General features: G+C 42.8%; 1 protein-coding gene across 3 annotated transcripts in view; it reads right to left on the bottom strand.

Annotated features, from left to right (window-relative positions):
• Positions 1-17372, bottom strand: part of SDF4 (stromal cell derived factor 4) — a 62625-nt gene continuing 45253 nt past the window's right edge. For 2 of the 3 annotated variants that reach the window (XM_056543070.1, XM_056543072.1), the window contains exons 6-7: positions 5326-5501; positions 1-916 (exon numbers count right to left, since the gene is read on the bottom strand). In XM_056543070.1, coding sequence (XP_056399045.1) covers positions 740-916; positions 5326-5501 — 353 coding nt within the window. In that variant the 3' untranslated portion in view covers positions 1-739. The remainder of the gene's footprint in view (positions 917-5325; positions 5502-17372) is intronic. The other variant, XM_056543069.1, reaches the window with a different exon arrangement.

Here is a 17372-nt window from a genome sequence, read left to right as displayed (position 1 = left end):
TTGTGGTGTGCTATCACTTTCTGCTTTTTCTTTTCTATTTTTGGTTGTACATACTAATGTATGGCTCCATAGCAGAATATAAGTGTCCTATTACAGCTATATACTACTTGGTCATTCTATATCTTCCTAAGGATATGATGTAATCAAGAGTTGAAAAAAATATTTTCAAGAGAAATAGAATAAACTTAAAATTCTACATCTATAGTATTTCGCTTTTTAATTTTACATTTTTTATTTTCGACACCATCACCATTGACCAATAGTAAACATGAATTAACTGATATGGACGAGAACAAGTAAAGACAGGATACATAAATAGTTCAATTTCATATAAACAAAGATCTATTATATAATACACTTTACACGGACGGTTCACCATTCACCACTGTCGAGTCCTTTAGATTATTTTGCGTGGCCGGATATCACTGGCCGTAGAGAAGCTGTAGAGGGCGCCCCCCTCCCGCAGGTGATTCGAGTCATTGTATGATCAGGATGAGAGAATCATCTAAGCAAATAAAAGCCATTATTTATGTGCAAAATTCTGCCATGAAGGTCGCAAACGGTGGGGGGGAAGGCAACGGCCCCCATTCAATACTGCACACTAAGAACACGCAGGAGGAGTAGCAGCAAAAGTGGTGTGGATCCTCCCTATTAGGCTATATAAAAAGCTCTCCATCCACAGAAAGGACTTCTCCAGCCAAGGGGGTTAGGAAGGACAATCCGGATGAAGGGTGGAAACCTAAAACTCCTCGTGCACGTTGCGGGCATAGTCCATCAGTTTGCTTCCTGTGAAGTATTCGCTGTATTTCAGGATCTCTTCCAGGCCCAAGAGATGATCTTGGTTTTCATCCGCTACAGCGATCATCTGCTTGGCTTCGTTCAGGGCGTTGTACTCATTCATGGGGTCCATGTACTCCTGAGTAAACACACAAGACACGTTACTATTGTGGAAGTATAACCAGCAGTATTTAGAGAGTTAAATGGGATATGTCAGATGGTTTTACATAGTGTAAGTCAGTGTTTCCCAAGCAGGGTGCCTCCAGCTGTTGCAAAACTACAACTCCCAGCATAGGAGTGCGGATCTGACTGCTAGGCCCTCCAATGATCACGAAAAAAGTGAGGTTAAATCTCCCATAAGTGAGTGGAGCGGCAGCACACGTGCTCCACTACCGCATCAGTCATTGTTTTTGGGGCTGCTGAATATTGCAGAGTTCAGTGGCCTGCAATACAGTGACCCCCCCCCCGACCTACGATGGCCCCGACATACGATCATTTCAACATACGATGCTTTTGTATGTCGGGGCCAATGCATAAACGGCTATCCGGCAGCGCAGACTGCTTCAGCTGCCACCGGATAGCCGTTTACGGTGCCCCGTGTGGTCCGCTGACGATCACTTACCTGTCCTCAGGGCTCCGGCGCGTCCTCTTCAGGATCCCCTGCATCTTCAGCGCTCTCCATCGACGTCATCACAACGCTGCGCACACCGTCCTGTCATCCAATAAGTGCGGCATGCGTAGCGACGTGATGGCGGCGACGGAATGCGAGGATGCCGGGGAAGCAAAGGCCTTGCCGGAGCGTCAGGGACACCCCAGGGACACGGCGGCAGCGATGGACGGCGACATACAGGGCAGCGGTGACGGTCCGGAGTGGCGGGGACAGGTGAGTATAACTTTCAATATCAGTGGTCTTCAACCTGCGGACCTCCAGATGTTGCAAAACTCCAACTCCCAGCATGCCCGGACAGCCGTTGGCTTGCCGGGCATGCTGGGAGTTGGAGTTTTGCAACATCTGGAGGTCCACAGGTTGTAGACCACTGTCCTATACTTTACATTGCACGGATCCCTCAACATGCGATGGTTTCAACAAACGATGGTCCATTTGGAACGGATTACCATCGTATGTTGAGGGACCACTGCATTCTGAAATCCAGGGTGAACCAGGGTGCCTCCAGCTGTTGCAAACTATAACTCCCAGCATGCCCGGACAGCCTCCCCCACCAGTCCTGTAAGTAGTCCCCTGGGTGAGGAGCTATACTCACCTTGTCCTGGCACGACCCACATCATTGCTCTTTGCCTGCTTAGGGAGTAGAGCGGTGACCAGGGCTGTCAATCACACTGAGGGAGCATCATTACAGCAGGAGAAGACTGGATTAGGGGAGTATAGCCACCCTGTCCTGGGGACTACTTATGGGGCCGGTGGGAGAAAATTTCGAACTTAATATTCTCACAATATCTGCCGACAGAACATTTCCGGGGGATGGTGGACAAAAAGATTTTACCATAAAAAAAAAGAGCTGCCACACATTAGATATGGTAAAATCTAATGACATGTGTCCTTTAAGGAAGTTGAAAAAGAAGTATCATTCTGGGCAATTAACCCCTTAAAGACCGGGGGTTTTTCCACTTTCGTTTTTTGCTCCTTGCCTTTAAAAAATCATAACTCTTTCAATTTTGCACCTAAAAATCCATATGATGGCTTAATTTTTGCGCCACCAATTCTACTTTGTGATGACATCAGTCATTTTACCCAAAAATCTACAGTGAAACGGAAAAAGAAATCATTGTGCGACAAAGTTGAAAAAAAAAACGCTGTTTTTTTACTTTTGGGGGCTTCCGTTTCTACGTAGTACATTTTTCGGTAAAAATGACACCTGATATGTATTCTGTAGGTCCATACGGTTAAAATGATCCCCTACTTATAAGGTTTGATTTTGTATTACTTCTGGAAAAAATCATAACTACATGCAGGAAAATGTATACGTTTAAAATTGTCATCTTCTGACCCCTAAAACTTTTTTATTTTTCCGTGTATGGGGCGGTATGAGGGCTCATTTTTTCCGCCGTGATCCGCCGAAGTTTTTAACGGTACCATTTTTGCATTGATAGGACTTATTTTTTCATGATATAAAAAGTGACCAAAAATACACTATTTTGGACTTTGGAATTTTTTTGCGTGCACGCCATTGACCGAGCGGTTTAATTAATTATATATTTTTATAATTCGGACATTTCCGCACGCGGTGATACCATATATGTTTATTTTTATTTACATTTACACTGTGTTTTTTTTTATGGGAAAAGGGGGGTGATTCAAACTTTTAATAGGGAAGGGGTTAAATGATCTTTATTCACTTTTTTTTTTCTCACTTTTTTTTTGCAGTGTTATAAGTCCCATAGGGACCTATAACACTGCACACAATGATCTTTATCATTGATCACTGGTTTCTCATAGGAAACCAGTGATCGATGATTCTGCCGCTTGACTGCTCAGGCCTGGATCTCAGGCACTGAGCAGTCATTCGGCGATTGGACAGCGAGGAGGCAGGTAGGGGCCCTCCCGCTGTCCTGCAAGCTGTTCGGGATGCCGCGATTTCGCCGCGGCTATCCCTAACAGCCCACTGAGCTAACCGGCAGTTTTTACTTTCACTTTTAGCCACGTGGCTCAGCTTTGAGCGCGCGGCTAAAGGGTTAATAGCGCGCGGCACCGCAATCAGTGCCGCGCGCTATTAGCGGCCGGGTCCCGGCTTCACTATGACGCCAGGGCCCGCCGTGATATGATGCGGGGTCACCAGGCAAAAACTTATATATATATATAAAATCAACTGACTCCAGAAAGTTAAACAGATTTGTAAATTACTTCTATTAAAAAATCTTAATCCTTTCAATAATTATAAGCTGCTGAAGTTGAGTTGTTGTTTTCTGTCTGGCAACAGTGCACTCTGCTGACATCTCTGCTTGTCTCGAGAACTGCACAGAGTAGAAAAGGTTTGCTATGGGGATTTGCTTCTAAACTGGGCGGTTCCCGAGACACGTGTCATCAGAGAGCACTTAGACAGAAAAGAACAACTCAACTTTAGCAGCTCATAAGTACTGAAAGGATTAAGATTTTTTAATAGCAGTAATTTATAAATCTGTTTAACTTTCTGGAGCCAGTATATATATATAACCCCTTCAATGGCAGCGACGGGCCGTTCTCCCGATTGTTCGGTGAACAAATAAAGAAGCCACAGCAAGAACATCTCAGTGAGTGCTCCGTTTTTTTTGTTTCTTATGCTTGTTCACCATCTTACACTGGATTCACACGTTGTCAGCACCCGAATAGATGACAGCTAGCTTCTAAGGGAGCCGTACTGCCACGGCATATATTGCATTTATCTTGGAGTTTACGGGTGGTGCCTTAAAGTGCTCTCTTGGTCTTAAAATCAATCATTAGTTAGTAGCTAGCTGTTAAGTCAACCCATTAAAAACAGCTAAACTGCGTTAAATCTGTCAACCCAAGAGACCCTGGACCTGAGCCAGTTTAAAGTAAAATAAAGGAGGGGTTGAGGTAATTTTATTTTTATTTTTTTTTGGCCGAGACAACTTAATGTTGCAGAAAGGTGTTTTTTGAAGACAGAATGTGCTAGGTTTTTAGCGCTGAATTTCCAGTAAGAGTCCTGTTACAGTCCCTTTAGGAAATTAAACTACAGAAGCAACATGCAGTAGTAACAGCCGCCATAAAGTCTTGGAAATTTTATATATATATATATATATATATATATATATATATATATATATATATATATATATCTCAACTGGCTCCAGAAAGTTAAACAGATTTGTAAATTACTTCTATTTAAAAAATCTTAATCCTTTCAGTACTTATGAACTTATGAAGTTAAGGTTGTTCTTTTCTGTCTAAGTCCTCTCTGATGACACCTGTCTCGGGAACTGCACAGAGTAGAAGAGGTTTGCTATGGGGATTTGCTTCTAAACTGGGCGGTTCCTGAGACAGGTGTCATCAGAGAGCACTTAGACAGATAAGAACAACCTTATCTTCAGAAGCTCATAAGTACTGAAAGGATTAAGATTTTTTTAATAGAAGTAATTTACAAATCTGTTTAACTTTCTGGAGCCAGTTGATATATATATATATATATATATATATAAAAAAGCTGTCCGGGCATGCTGGGAGTTGTAGTTTTGCAACATCTGGAGGTCCGCAGGTTGGAGACCACTGGTCTATAGACAAATTCCACCCTTAGAACAGACGTATGTAAACGTTTCTTTAATGGCATTAGGAAAGGCTGCCAGATTCCCACCGATCCTGAGAACAGTTTTAGCCTCAGCAGCAGGTGGAGGGCAGATCAAGCATGGTGTCTGGTATTACAGCTCTGCTTTATTAAGGTGAATGAGGTTGAGGTGTACTACCAGATGCAACCTGTAGACAGGTGTGGTGCTGTAGGAGGAAAAAAGCAGTCATGTTTTTCTAATCCAGAGTAATCGTTATAACTTGTTTAATGCACAGGATTCTCTTATAGAACCTACTGTCCCCTCCTTACTAACCTCCAGCTCCTCCATTGTGACTATGCCATCACGGTTGGCATCAATGACGCCTTCAAACTCTTTCTTTCTGTCGCTGACCCATTCGTCGTCAATATCTTGCGCCTGCTTGTTTTCTACGGTTCCCATCGGGAGAGAGATGAACTCGGACAAAGTCAGCTTCTTATCCCCATCTTGGTCTGTGTAGAAGACAGAATGATCAATAGCCAATATGATCACATTATAAAGCTAGGATAGTTCACTAGAATCTACATACCTCTCCTATCTGTAACAGGTTGGACAGCATTTAAAAAAAACATTGCTTCTCTCTTACTAAAACAGCGCCACACCTATCAACAGGTTGTATGTAGTACTGCAGATCATATCCGTATTATAAAGCTTAGATATTATAACAGATAATGGCACTGTTTTTGGATGAAAGCAAGCATGTTTTCTAATCCTGTACAAACTATTTAAAAAGGTATGCGAGTTTAAAACAATAAATAAATAAATAAATAAATAAATAAAGTGACACATCCTAGGGATATACCAAAAGTTTTGATCAGTGTTGGTCTGGGTGTTCAGACGTCACTGATCACTGACCGATCACTAGAACAAACAGGAAAAGATGGGTGCGTCTGTCCCTGATCTGTGTCTACGTGAGCGAGACGGTCCCATAGACTCGCATTATAAGACGGTCTCAATCATGTGAGTCAGAGCCGGTAGAATACATGCTTAGCGTCACTGTCACTTAAAGGGGTACTCCGCTGTTAGACATCTTATCCCCTGCAATACCCCCTGCAGCTGCCTGGAGCTACGTTTTCTCTGAGACTGATGACAGGCGGTGCAGGGGACGGGGCATTGTGATGTCAGGGCCCGCCCCCTCGTAACATCATGCCCCACCCCCTCAATACAAGTCTATGGGAGGGGCGTGATGCCCCTTTCATAGACTTGCATTGAGGGGGGCGGATGTGATGTCACGAGTGGGAGGGGCTGTGACGTCACGATGCCCCGTTCCCTGCACCGCCTGTAATCAGCCTCAGAGAAAACGTAGCTCCAGGCAGCTGCAGGGGGTATTGCAGGGGATAAGATGTCTAACAGCGGAGTACCCCTTTAAAAAAATCTATTCTGACCCCACAATCAGTAAAATGAAGCAGGAGAAGCACATGGCTAAATGCTTCTCTCCCTGTCTCATTGCACAATGTGGGTTTCAAAGACTTACTATAGAGTTTGTCCTGTGCTGTGTGACAAAGGACAGAAGTGCCCGGCCGCGGTTCTCCCACCTTGTCTAGCCACCTATGCGTCTGAACACTCAGTGCCCCTTTAACAGACTATAGTGGATCTATCCAAATAAAATTTGTATATACATTACTATATTTCATATTTTGGTGCAGTCGTTTCTGGTCCCCAGCTGCTCATCCAAATGCCAAAATCTAGGAACAGTAATTTGCACCTCCAGAGGTTTACATCTACTCTATAATCAGCAAATGTATAATTCCTTATTGTTATAATTCTTATTATAGACCATTATTCCTTCTTTGTTATTTTCATATGATCAATTTCTTTCTACATTGTACAGAGAATAAAACAGTCCTTGCTGCCATTATAGGAGTCACTCAGTCCACATGTATGACACGACATAGGTCAGTAGACATTCATCTGATAAGGATTCCCACTGCAGGGGAGATATTAGTCAGCCGCAAGACCAAATCAGATAAAAAGGTACAACCAAGTGCCCTCACAGTACTAAACACAATCTCAAGAGATCATAAAGATATCATAAAATCATAACATGATCTGTATTTATTAAATGGTACAAAAAAAAAAAAAAAAACAACAACAAAAAGACCCCCAAACAAACCAAACGGCAGAATAACAAGGGTAGTTTAAAGGGGTACTCCCGTGGAAAACTTTTTTTTTTAAATCAACTAGTGCCAGAAAGTTAAACAGATTTGTAAATCACTTCTATTAAAAAATCTTAATCCTTCCAGTACTTTTTAGGGGCTGTATACTAAAGAGAAATCCAAAAAAGAAATGCATTTCCTCTGATGTCATGACCATAGTGCTCTCTGCTGACCTCTGCTGTCCATTTGAGGAACTGTCCAGAGCAGGAGAAAATCCCCAGAGCAAACATATGCTACTCTGGACAGTTCCTCAAATGGATAGCAGAGGTCAGCAGAGAGCACTGTGGTCGTGACATAAGAGGAAATGCATTTCTTTTTTGGATTTCTCTGTAGTATACAGCGATCTCCCTGCTGCACCCGACATTCATTTAGAACGCTGAGTGCAAGGGGCGGAGGTCGGGATGTCACGGCCACGCCCCTCGTGATGTCACACCAAGCCCCCTCAATGCAAGTCTATGGGAGGGGGCGTGGCGGCCGCCACACCCCCTCCCATAGACTTGCATTGAGGGGGCATGGTGTGACATCACGAGGGGCATAGTTGTGACAATCCCGGACCCCTCCCCCCTCACCCAGCGCTCAAAACAAAATGTTCCGAATATTGGGGCAACGGAGCACATCCGTGTAAAAAAACATAGTAAGCAGGCATAGAGAGAACAGCAGAGATGAGCTCTGGAGAGGTGACAGCTGTTTCGCAGCACAAACTGCTTAATCTCTGTGTGAGATCAAGCAGCTTGTGTTGCGAAACTGCTGTCACCTCTCCAGCGAGCTCTCTGGAGCCGTTCTCCCTATGCCTGGTTACTACGTTTTATAAATGGAGGTATAATAGGAATAGTTTTAAATTATTTTAACAAAAGGGCGGTATGAGGGCTCATTTTTTGCACCTAGATCTGTAGTTTTTATCAGTACCACTTTTGCTTATATTTTACTTTTTAATCACCTTTTATGAAAAAAAAAAAAATTGGAATAAAATGTGACAAAAAGCTGTAATTTTGGACTTTTTTTTTTTATTAACGCTCACGCCGTTTACCATACAGTATAATTTACATTATATTTTGATAGTCGGATATTTACGCACCCGGCAATACCAAATATGTTTTTTTTTAAAATGCTTTTTGGGGGTAAAATGGGAAAAACCTCACTACTATTTTGTGGCCAAACAACACATACAGAGGTATCGACCCCTAACAACAAATTAACCCATAGGGGTTAAAAAAGTCCTCTTGGATATGTGTTCATAAATAATACTTAACTTTTAATGTGTATAAATAAAAAGTGAGAACAAACATTTAAAACCACACCTCATGAGGTGACACTATTTTGCTATTGGTCCCTACTATACACTAAATAGTCTAAGCTCCACTGTTAGTCCCAATCTAGGGTATGTGCCACTATATCAGTCCACTAGGGCACGTCACTATAATAAACTCCAATTGAAGATTTGGAGTGGACGTATAGTGGTGATAGCTTGTAGGTCGACCAAGATAAATTTATTTTATGGCCGTCCCACCATTGGAGCCTGTGATGATTGATATCAACCACTGTTCAAGATAGAGTAAACCAAACCCCCACCACGCTGTGCACCGCGGGTGTGGGTTGGACGGTGGTGCTCAGGTAGGAATTAGTTATTTATGTGCATTTCACTCTTTAGGTCACGATGAGGTGCAAATTTAAAATAAAATGCTGTCACCCCGACATGTTTCGCCCCTCACAGGGCTTGATAAAGCCCTGTGAGGGGCGAAACATGTCGGGGTGACAGCATTTTATTTTAAATTTGCACCTCATCGTGACCTAAAGAGTGAAATGCACATAAATAACTAATTCCTACCTGAGCACCACCGTCCAACCCACACCCGCGGTGCACAGCGTGGTGGGGGTTTGGTTTACTCTATCTTGAACAGTGGTTGATATCAATCATCACAGGCTCCAATGGTGGGACGGCCATAAAATAAATTTATCTTGGTCGACCTACAAGCTATCACCACTATACGTCCACTCCAAATCTTCAATTGGAGTTTATTATAGTGACGTGCCCTAGTGGACTGATATAGTGGCACATACCCTAGATTGGGACTAACAGTGGAGCTTAGACTATTTAGTGTATAGTAGGGACCAATAGTAAAATAGTGTCACCTCATGAGGTGTGGTTTTAAATGTTTGTTCTCACTTTTTATTTATACACATTAAAAGTTAAGTATTATTTATCAACACATATCCAAGAGGACTTTTTTAACCCCTATGGGTTAATTTGTTGTTAAAATGGGAAAAAGGGACGATTTACAATTTTTATTAGGGGAGGGGAATTTTCAAATGTTTCTACTTTTTATAAAATTTTAATTTTTTACACTTTTTATGTCCCCATAGGAAACTATCTATAGCAATCAGTTGATTGCTAATACTGTTCAGTGCTATGCATAGGCATAGCACTGATCAGTGTTATCGGCCATATCCTGCTCTAGTCTGCTCGATCTCAGATCAGAGCAGAAGACCCATGGAGATGGACGGAGGCAGGTGAGGGGACCTCCAGCCGCCATGCTGGATGAGCGGATCCCCGCGGAAGCTCTGCGGGCGATCTGATCATCCATTTTAAGTGCTTAACTGTAGCAGATACAGTGATCTGTACTGATCACGGCATGAGGGGTTCAAGGGGTACTCCGGTAGAAAACAATTTTTTTTTTTAAATCAACTGGTGCCAGAAAGTTAAACAGATTTGAAAATTACTTCTATTAAAAAAAAATCTTAATCCTTCCAGTACTTATTAGCTGCTGAATACTACAGAGGAAATTATTTTCTTTTTGGAACACAGAGCTCTCTGGTGACCTCTCTGTCCCTTTTAAGAACTGTACAGTGTAGGAGAAAATCCCCATAGAAAACCTATGCTGCTCTGGACAGTTCCTAAAATGGACAGAGATGTCAGCAGAGAGCACTGTGGTCATGATGTCAGCAGAGAGCTCTGTGTTCCAAAAAGAAAAGAATTTCCTCTGTAATATTCAGCAGCTGATAAGTACTGGAAGGATTAAGATTTTTTAATAGAAGTAATTTACAAATTGTTTTAACTTTCTGGCACCAGTTGATAAAAAATAAAAAAAACATGTTTTCCACCGGAGTAATCCTTTAATGGCAGACATGAGCACGATCGCTGATGTCCACCATTACCAGCGGGTCCCTGGCTGTTGACAGCAACTGGGACCTGCCGTGCATGATGCAAGAACCAGTCCAATGCTCGCGTCAAGTACATGGCATAAATGTACGTCAAGGTGCGCTAAGTACCACCACACCAAGACATACATTTACGTAAATTGTGATTAAGGGGTTATCCACCATAAGGTGATTTCAGAACTTACCTGCCAGACAGTAATGGACATGCTTAGGAAGGATCTGCACTTGTCTTGGGGCTAAAAGGCCATGTTGTGAGATTTCCATAACGCTGTGGCTATCTTTTTTGTGAACTGGCTATTTCTTGTTGGAGTTCATTCCCTCAAACTACAAGTCCCATGATTCCTTGTAAGTGTGAGGTCACTTTTCTCCCTACCACCCCACCCACTGAAACACACCTGTGCTCCCTTCAATGCAATAGACCAGTGTTTTCTGACCAGGGTGCCTCCAGCTGTCCAGCTCCAACATAGTAACATAGTTCATAAGGTTGAAAAAAAAGAGTCCATCAAGTTCAACCTATAACCCTAATAAGTCCCTATTGAGTTGAGTTGATGCAGAGGAAGGCAAAAAACCCTCATACTAGAGGTATGAATGATCTCCCTCCCACCTAGCGATCGCTCCACCTATTGAAGCAAAGACAGGCTCCCTCTGAACACCTGACTGCAGATGTAATGTCGGGCTGCACTGCAACCTGGAAAAACCTGAGAAGACAATCATTTTGTATCCTATTAAAAATAAACAATGGGACGAAAATCACATAAGAATTGTGAGACCACCATCATACACCGACCCTGTCCGTTATTTGCATGTTACTCAAGAGGTTTGAATAAAGTTTTCTGCTTTTACTTGACCCGAACAGCTGATTTCCATTCTTGCACCAACACACAAAGGTACAGACACTATATTATGAATTACAATAACTTTACAGCCCCTGTAGCACAGTCAAAAAAAAAAAAATCCTAGAATATCCCTTTAGGCCCAAGGAAGGCAGCAGTCCAGTGCTAAAATGAGTAGCCAAAATATTGCCTAATAAAGAATATCTTTACAGTAAGCCTTGTCTCCTGGACCTCACCCGTCAGCCGCCCCCACATCCAGCTTTTGGTTTTACTGGGAATACATTAGGAATATTTATGCACAATCATAGGAAACTGACCTATGATGGGAAAACCCCTTGAACAAAACAAGAAGCGTCAGAGTGAGAAGTGACATTTTGAGATGCGGATATTTCAGTGTAGAAAATGTAGATAAACTTCCCCGATTTTATGCTGGAGCAATAAGGTGAATGAGATTATGTTAGAACAGTAAAGTAGAGCAGTTTCCATTCTGAGGCTTCCTGTTCTGTACACATTTCCCTGTATGATGATTTTCTTCTCAGGATTACAGTGAAAAGTGACACCAGTAGAGAGATAACACTGGATCCACCATCATTCACAGCAGAGATCAGCCCCCCACACACACACTGTACATTGCCCCATAAATGGTTCACAGAGAATGCTCAGTAAGGTCTCTAATTCATCTAAATTGGTCAGGCAGTAAAGCATATCACCAAATGCTGAAAAGAATAAAAAAAATAAAACCCAGCTCAGGCAAGATGACAGCCCCTATAAAAATGCACAAACAGTGGGGGAGATTTATTGTAATCTGAGCAGAGGAAAAGTTGCCCATTACCAATCAGATCGCTTCTTTTATTTTTAAAGGGGTACTCTGGCCCTAATATATCTTATCCCCTATCCAAACGATAGGAGATAAGATGTCTGATCGCGGGGGTCCCGCCACTGGGGACCCCTCCCATAGACTTGCATTGAGGGGCGGAGTCGATACTCCGGCCCCGTGGTCGTCACTCTGCACACTCGAAGCCTCCAGTGCTGTGGAGAGCTCACAAAGGTGGGTGCGCGATGACAGATTGCGGGGGTCCCCAGCAACTTTTCCTCTGCACAGGTTTCAATAAATCTCTTCCTATGAGTTTAAAAAAGTTACAATTAGAAAAAAGAAAAAGATTTGGAAAAAATAGAAAAAACAATAAACTAACATGTTTCAGTGTCTGCCTCTAATCATTAAAGGGGTACTAGGGTGGAAAACTTATTTTTAAATTACTTCTATTAAAAAATCTTTACCCTTCCAGTACTTTTTAGCAGCTGTATGCTACAGAGAAAATTCTATACTTTTTGAATTTCTTTTTGGTCTTGTCCACAGTGCTCTCTGCTGACACCTGATACTGTTTTCCGCCAGAGTCCCCCTTTAAGAAAAAAAAAAATCTAGGCGACACGTTCCCTTAAAGTAATTTGCTTTATTATTTGATTTCCTAGTTGTTGCACACGTTAAGAGCAGTGGCTGTATTTCCAGGCACCGCTTTATATTGGTGTTCTACAGCGGATTGTTGTAGACTATTGAGCTGGTGCATACTGAAGAGTTTCAAGACCTATCCAACACAGTTAAGTCCTCTTCGAGGTGCTTTCCATTTTGTTATTGTTGGAAATCAATAAACTTGTTTAAAAAAAAAAAAAAAAAAAAGATGGAATTTAAAGGGGACATTTTTTTTTCCAAATCACCTGATACAAGAAAGTTAAACAGATGTGTAAATTACTTCTATATAAAAATCTTAATCCTTCTAGTACTTATCAGCTGCTGTATGCTCCACAGGAAGTTGTTTAGTTCTTTCCAGCCTGACCACCGTTCGCTCTGCTGACACCTCTGTCCATGCTAGGAACTGTCAAGAGCAGGAGAGGTTTGCTATGGGGATTTGCTCCTACTCTGGACAGTTAATGACCTGGACAGAGGAGGCAGCAGAAAGCACTGTGATCACACTGGAAAAATCTACACAACTTTCTCTGGAGCATACAGCAGCTGATAAGTACTGGAAGGATTAAGATTTTTATATAGAAGTAATTTACACATCTGTATAACTTTCTGGCATCGGTTGATTTGAAAAACTGTTTCCTCTTGGAGTACCCCTTTAACTTTAAGGAGATTGTTTGTGACTTTAAAGAAGTTGACAAAACAGCAGAAAATGTTATTTAAAATAATAATAATAATAATTTTAAAGTCAACCTCAAGCCAACAACAATGCTTCTATATTTCCTCATCTCCTGCCCAGACTACATCGAAATACTTATCTGTGACCTCCCATGTAGCACTCTTCCTCCCTTCTGGTTCAACCTAACCTTTTGCAACCCTGTTATTCAAGTTCTAGAGATTAACGGGGTTATCTCGGAAAAAAACTTTTTCTTATATATCAACTGGCTCCAGAAAGTTAAACAGATTTGTAAATTATTTCTATTTAAAAAAATCTTAATCCTTTCAGAACTTTTGAGCTGCTGAAGTTGAGTTGTACTTTTCTGTCTAAGTGCTCTCTGATGACACCTGTCTCGGGAACTGTCCAGAGTAGAAGCAAATTCCCACAGCAAATCTCTTCTACTCTGTGCAGTTCCCGAGACAAGCAGAGATGTCAGCAGAGAGCACTGTTGCCAGACAGAAAAGAAAAACTCAACTTCAGCAGCTGATAAATAATGGAAGGATGAAGATTTTTTAATAGAAGTAATTTTCAAATCTGTTTAACTTTCTGGAGCCAGTTAATATTAAAAAAAAAAAAAAATTCCCTCTGGAATACCCCCTTTGACAATGAGATGCAAGGCTGTCCATGACCTGTCCCCTCCATACAACTCTGACCTAATCATACGATCATCTCTAAAATCTCCCTCAGGCATGCGCACATTACGAATCCTCACCTTTTTAAACTCTGATATCGCAGCAGTGGAGTGGTCAATTAACTAATGAGAAATATGTATGGATTTAGGGTCAAAAGCCCCATACCAGTGTTTTCCAAAGAGTGTGTCTCCAGCTGTTGCAAAACTACAACTTCCAGCATGCCCGGACAGCCGAAGGCTGTCTGGGCATGCTGGGAGTTGTAGTTCTGCAACAGCTGGAGACACACTGTTTAGAAAACACTGCCCTATACAGCCATGTTCTTACTTTCAAGAGGTCCATTCATCTCTATGGTCCTGAACAAGATATCCTCTTATGTCCGCCAGGACACAATAAGAAGCCTGGATGCATTCCCCCCCCCCCCCCCCCCTCCATCTCCGGTGCGGTACACCAGCGCTCTCACTGAGGAGCGCATCACATCTACCGGTAGACGGCACGCCCTCCATTTATTCCTATGGTAGCGCTGATGATTTCCGAGTGCTGTACTCGGGTCTTTTCAGAGCTCCCATAGGAATGAATGGAGCGCTTGGTGGCTGCAGCACGCGCCCCTCACTGAGCGCCGGGTCCCCTCCTGGTGATCGCTATAAGTTTTTTTTTGTTTTTTTTTTTAGCGGATTCCTCCTTTAAAACTCTGTCTTGTGCCGTTCTGTTGTTATCCCTCCTGGAAAATGTAATGTATGAAACTGATGAAGGAAACAGAAGCACAGAAAATGCAGGGGTTCTGTCTCCCAAGCGCTACTGTGTAAATAAGTCAGGATGCAAATGGATCCACAGGATTCTTTTATTTTATTCGTACGTAAAGGGTACAACTGGACAACGAGTTTCGGTGTGTTCTCATGCCTTGCTCAGGTCCACAACAATAATTTTGCGGTGTCCTGCTAGTGAGTTCCTGTGTCTAGGCGGCCTTTTTTCCTTCTCTTTTCTTTTTAACCCTCAAATATCTAATTTACTACGCCAGAGAGCGCTCCGCATCTTTTTATCTTTTTTTTTCGTTTTCTTCCCTCCTAATTTACGAAATTGGTATGTATGGGTGCCGCTCAGTGTTAATATGGTGTGTAAGAATACACCACCCCCCCCCCCCCCCCCCCCGTTGACAAGGGCAATGGTAACGTTTTTTTTTCTTTCATCAATTTATTCATACGTTAGGAACAACGGAGGAACGGCACAATGCAGACTTATTTTATGGATGAGAATGTATATTCTGCAAGGGCTGTCAGACTCGGATTTACATTTCTCCTGACTGCAGAGTCTGCATCAGACAGGTAGGACTCTACCATGCATCATATGGGTTCCCTATAGAAAAGAAGTTCTCGGAGTTGCCGATTCCCCCTGGTCTCCAATAATAAGCAGCATGGAACCTGTTAAGGAAGGAAGAGTAACACCTAGTGGCTAGATGAGAGAATGACAGTGTAGAACATGAGGACACTACACAATTTGCACATTACAGCCACTGAAATGTCATCATCCCCCCCATCTCAGGTGAACCATTTCCACCTGTACAGAAAGTAACACTCTGCACTTCTGACCACATCGCCATGTGCAGGAACCGTGTGGTAAGACTTGTTTGACTAAGCGGTACCTGTCTTTGAGAAGGTAGGCACAATGTGGTGAGCCACACTTCCCTGTCCTTAGCACATGCACGCTCACACATGAGATAAGAATTGTATTTATAAAACTTTAATATTCAGTAAACATTAAAAGATATTTAAAAGGGTTTTTGTTCTGCCTAAATGGTCACTGTCCTTTTAACATTACATAAGTCAACAGTACAAACTAAAATAAGAAACTTTATAATATCTTACAGCAAGGAAAGAAATCCAGCACTGCTTGCTTGCCATCCAAAAGCCTTGTCTTTATTAATCGTGTTCACACAGGATACAAAACAGGAGATAAACCTCTTCTGACGCATTTCGGGATATCAGCGTGAAACGCGTCAGAGGAGTTTTTCCTCCTGTTTTGTATCCTGTGTGAACACGTTTAAAAGGGGTACTCCGGTGGAAAATTATTATAAATTTTTTTTAAATCAACTGATGCCAGAAAGTTAAATAAGTTTGTAAATTACTTCTATTAAAAAATCTTAATCCTTCCAGTACTTATTAGCGGCTGAATACTACAGAGGAGATACTTTTTTTTTGGATTTCTCTTCTGTCAAGACCACAGTGCTCTCTGCTGACCTCTGCTGTCCATTTTAGGAACTGTCCAGAGCAGAAGAAAATCCCCATAGCAAAATAAATACTGCTCTGGACACTTCTTAAAATGGACAGCAGAGAGCACTGTGGTCGTGACAGAAGAGAAATCCAAAAAGAAAAGCATTTCCTCTGTAGTATACAGCCGCTAATAAGTACTGGGAGGATTAAATTAATAAATGTAATACAAGTTATTTACAAATCTGTTTAACTTTCTGACACCAGTTGATTTAAAAAAAAAAAAAAAAGTTTTCCACCGGAGTACCCCTTTAACCACTTAAGGACCTAGGGCGTATGGATACGCCTTGACGTCCTGGTACTTAAGGACCCAGGGCGTATCCATACGCCCATGGGAATTTCGGTCCCCACCACGCGCCGGACGGGGACAGGACCAGGATGCCTGCTGATATTGTTCAGCAGGCATCCCGCGCAAATGCAGGCCCCCCCCCCATGTCTGCGATCACGGCAGATCGTTGGTGAATTCGCACTAACGATATGCCGCGATTCGGGTCATGTGTGACCCGCTGACCCGAAGATACAAGGTGATCGGGGGTGTACAATACACCCCCTATCACCCACTGTATCTATGGGGAGGTGTCGATTTCGTCAACCCCCCCAGGAGCGCTGCTATTGGCAGCCGGCGGGGGAGGGGTTAACTGCATCTTCTTGCAGCTCTGCCCGTTAGCTGAGTTCAGTCAGCGGGCAAAGCTGCTCGAAGGTGCCAGGGACCCCCCCCCCGTGAGGATTGGAGCCCCCTCAGGACCGACGATCCCCTATAGAGCAGGGACAGAAAGCCCCCCATGGAAAGGTAGGAAAAAATTGTGTAAAACAGTAAAATAAAAGTTTTAAAAAAATCCCCCCTCCCCCCTAATAGGTCCCCAAGGGTCTGCCGGAGATTTTTCAGCTTGACACGGGCCCTATTAGGGTTTCAGGGCGCTGCATTTGCCTCCCATGGCACGGAAGCGGTTCGAGGCCATTCGGGAATGCCAGCATTATGCAGATAATGAGGCATGTCCGCCCCGAGGTGATCCCACCTATGACCGGCTTTACAAAGTGAGGCCGGTCATCGATCACCTTGGGGCCAAATTTTTGGAGGCCTATGTACCGCTTAGGGAGCTCTCTGTAG

This window comes from Hyla sarda, chromosome 10 (genome assembly GCF_029499605.1).
Source record: "Hyla sarda isolate aHylSar1 chromosome 10, aHylSar1.hap1, whole genome shotgun sequence".
In the NCBI taxonomy this organism is placed as follows: Eukaryota; Metazoa; Chordata; class Amphibia; order Anura; family Hylidae; genus Hyla; species Hyla sarda.
The sequence above is the reverse complement of the archived record's forward strand: the minus strand, read 5'-3'. Positions and strand labels throughout refer to the sequence as shown.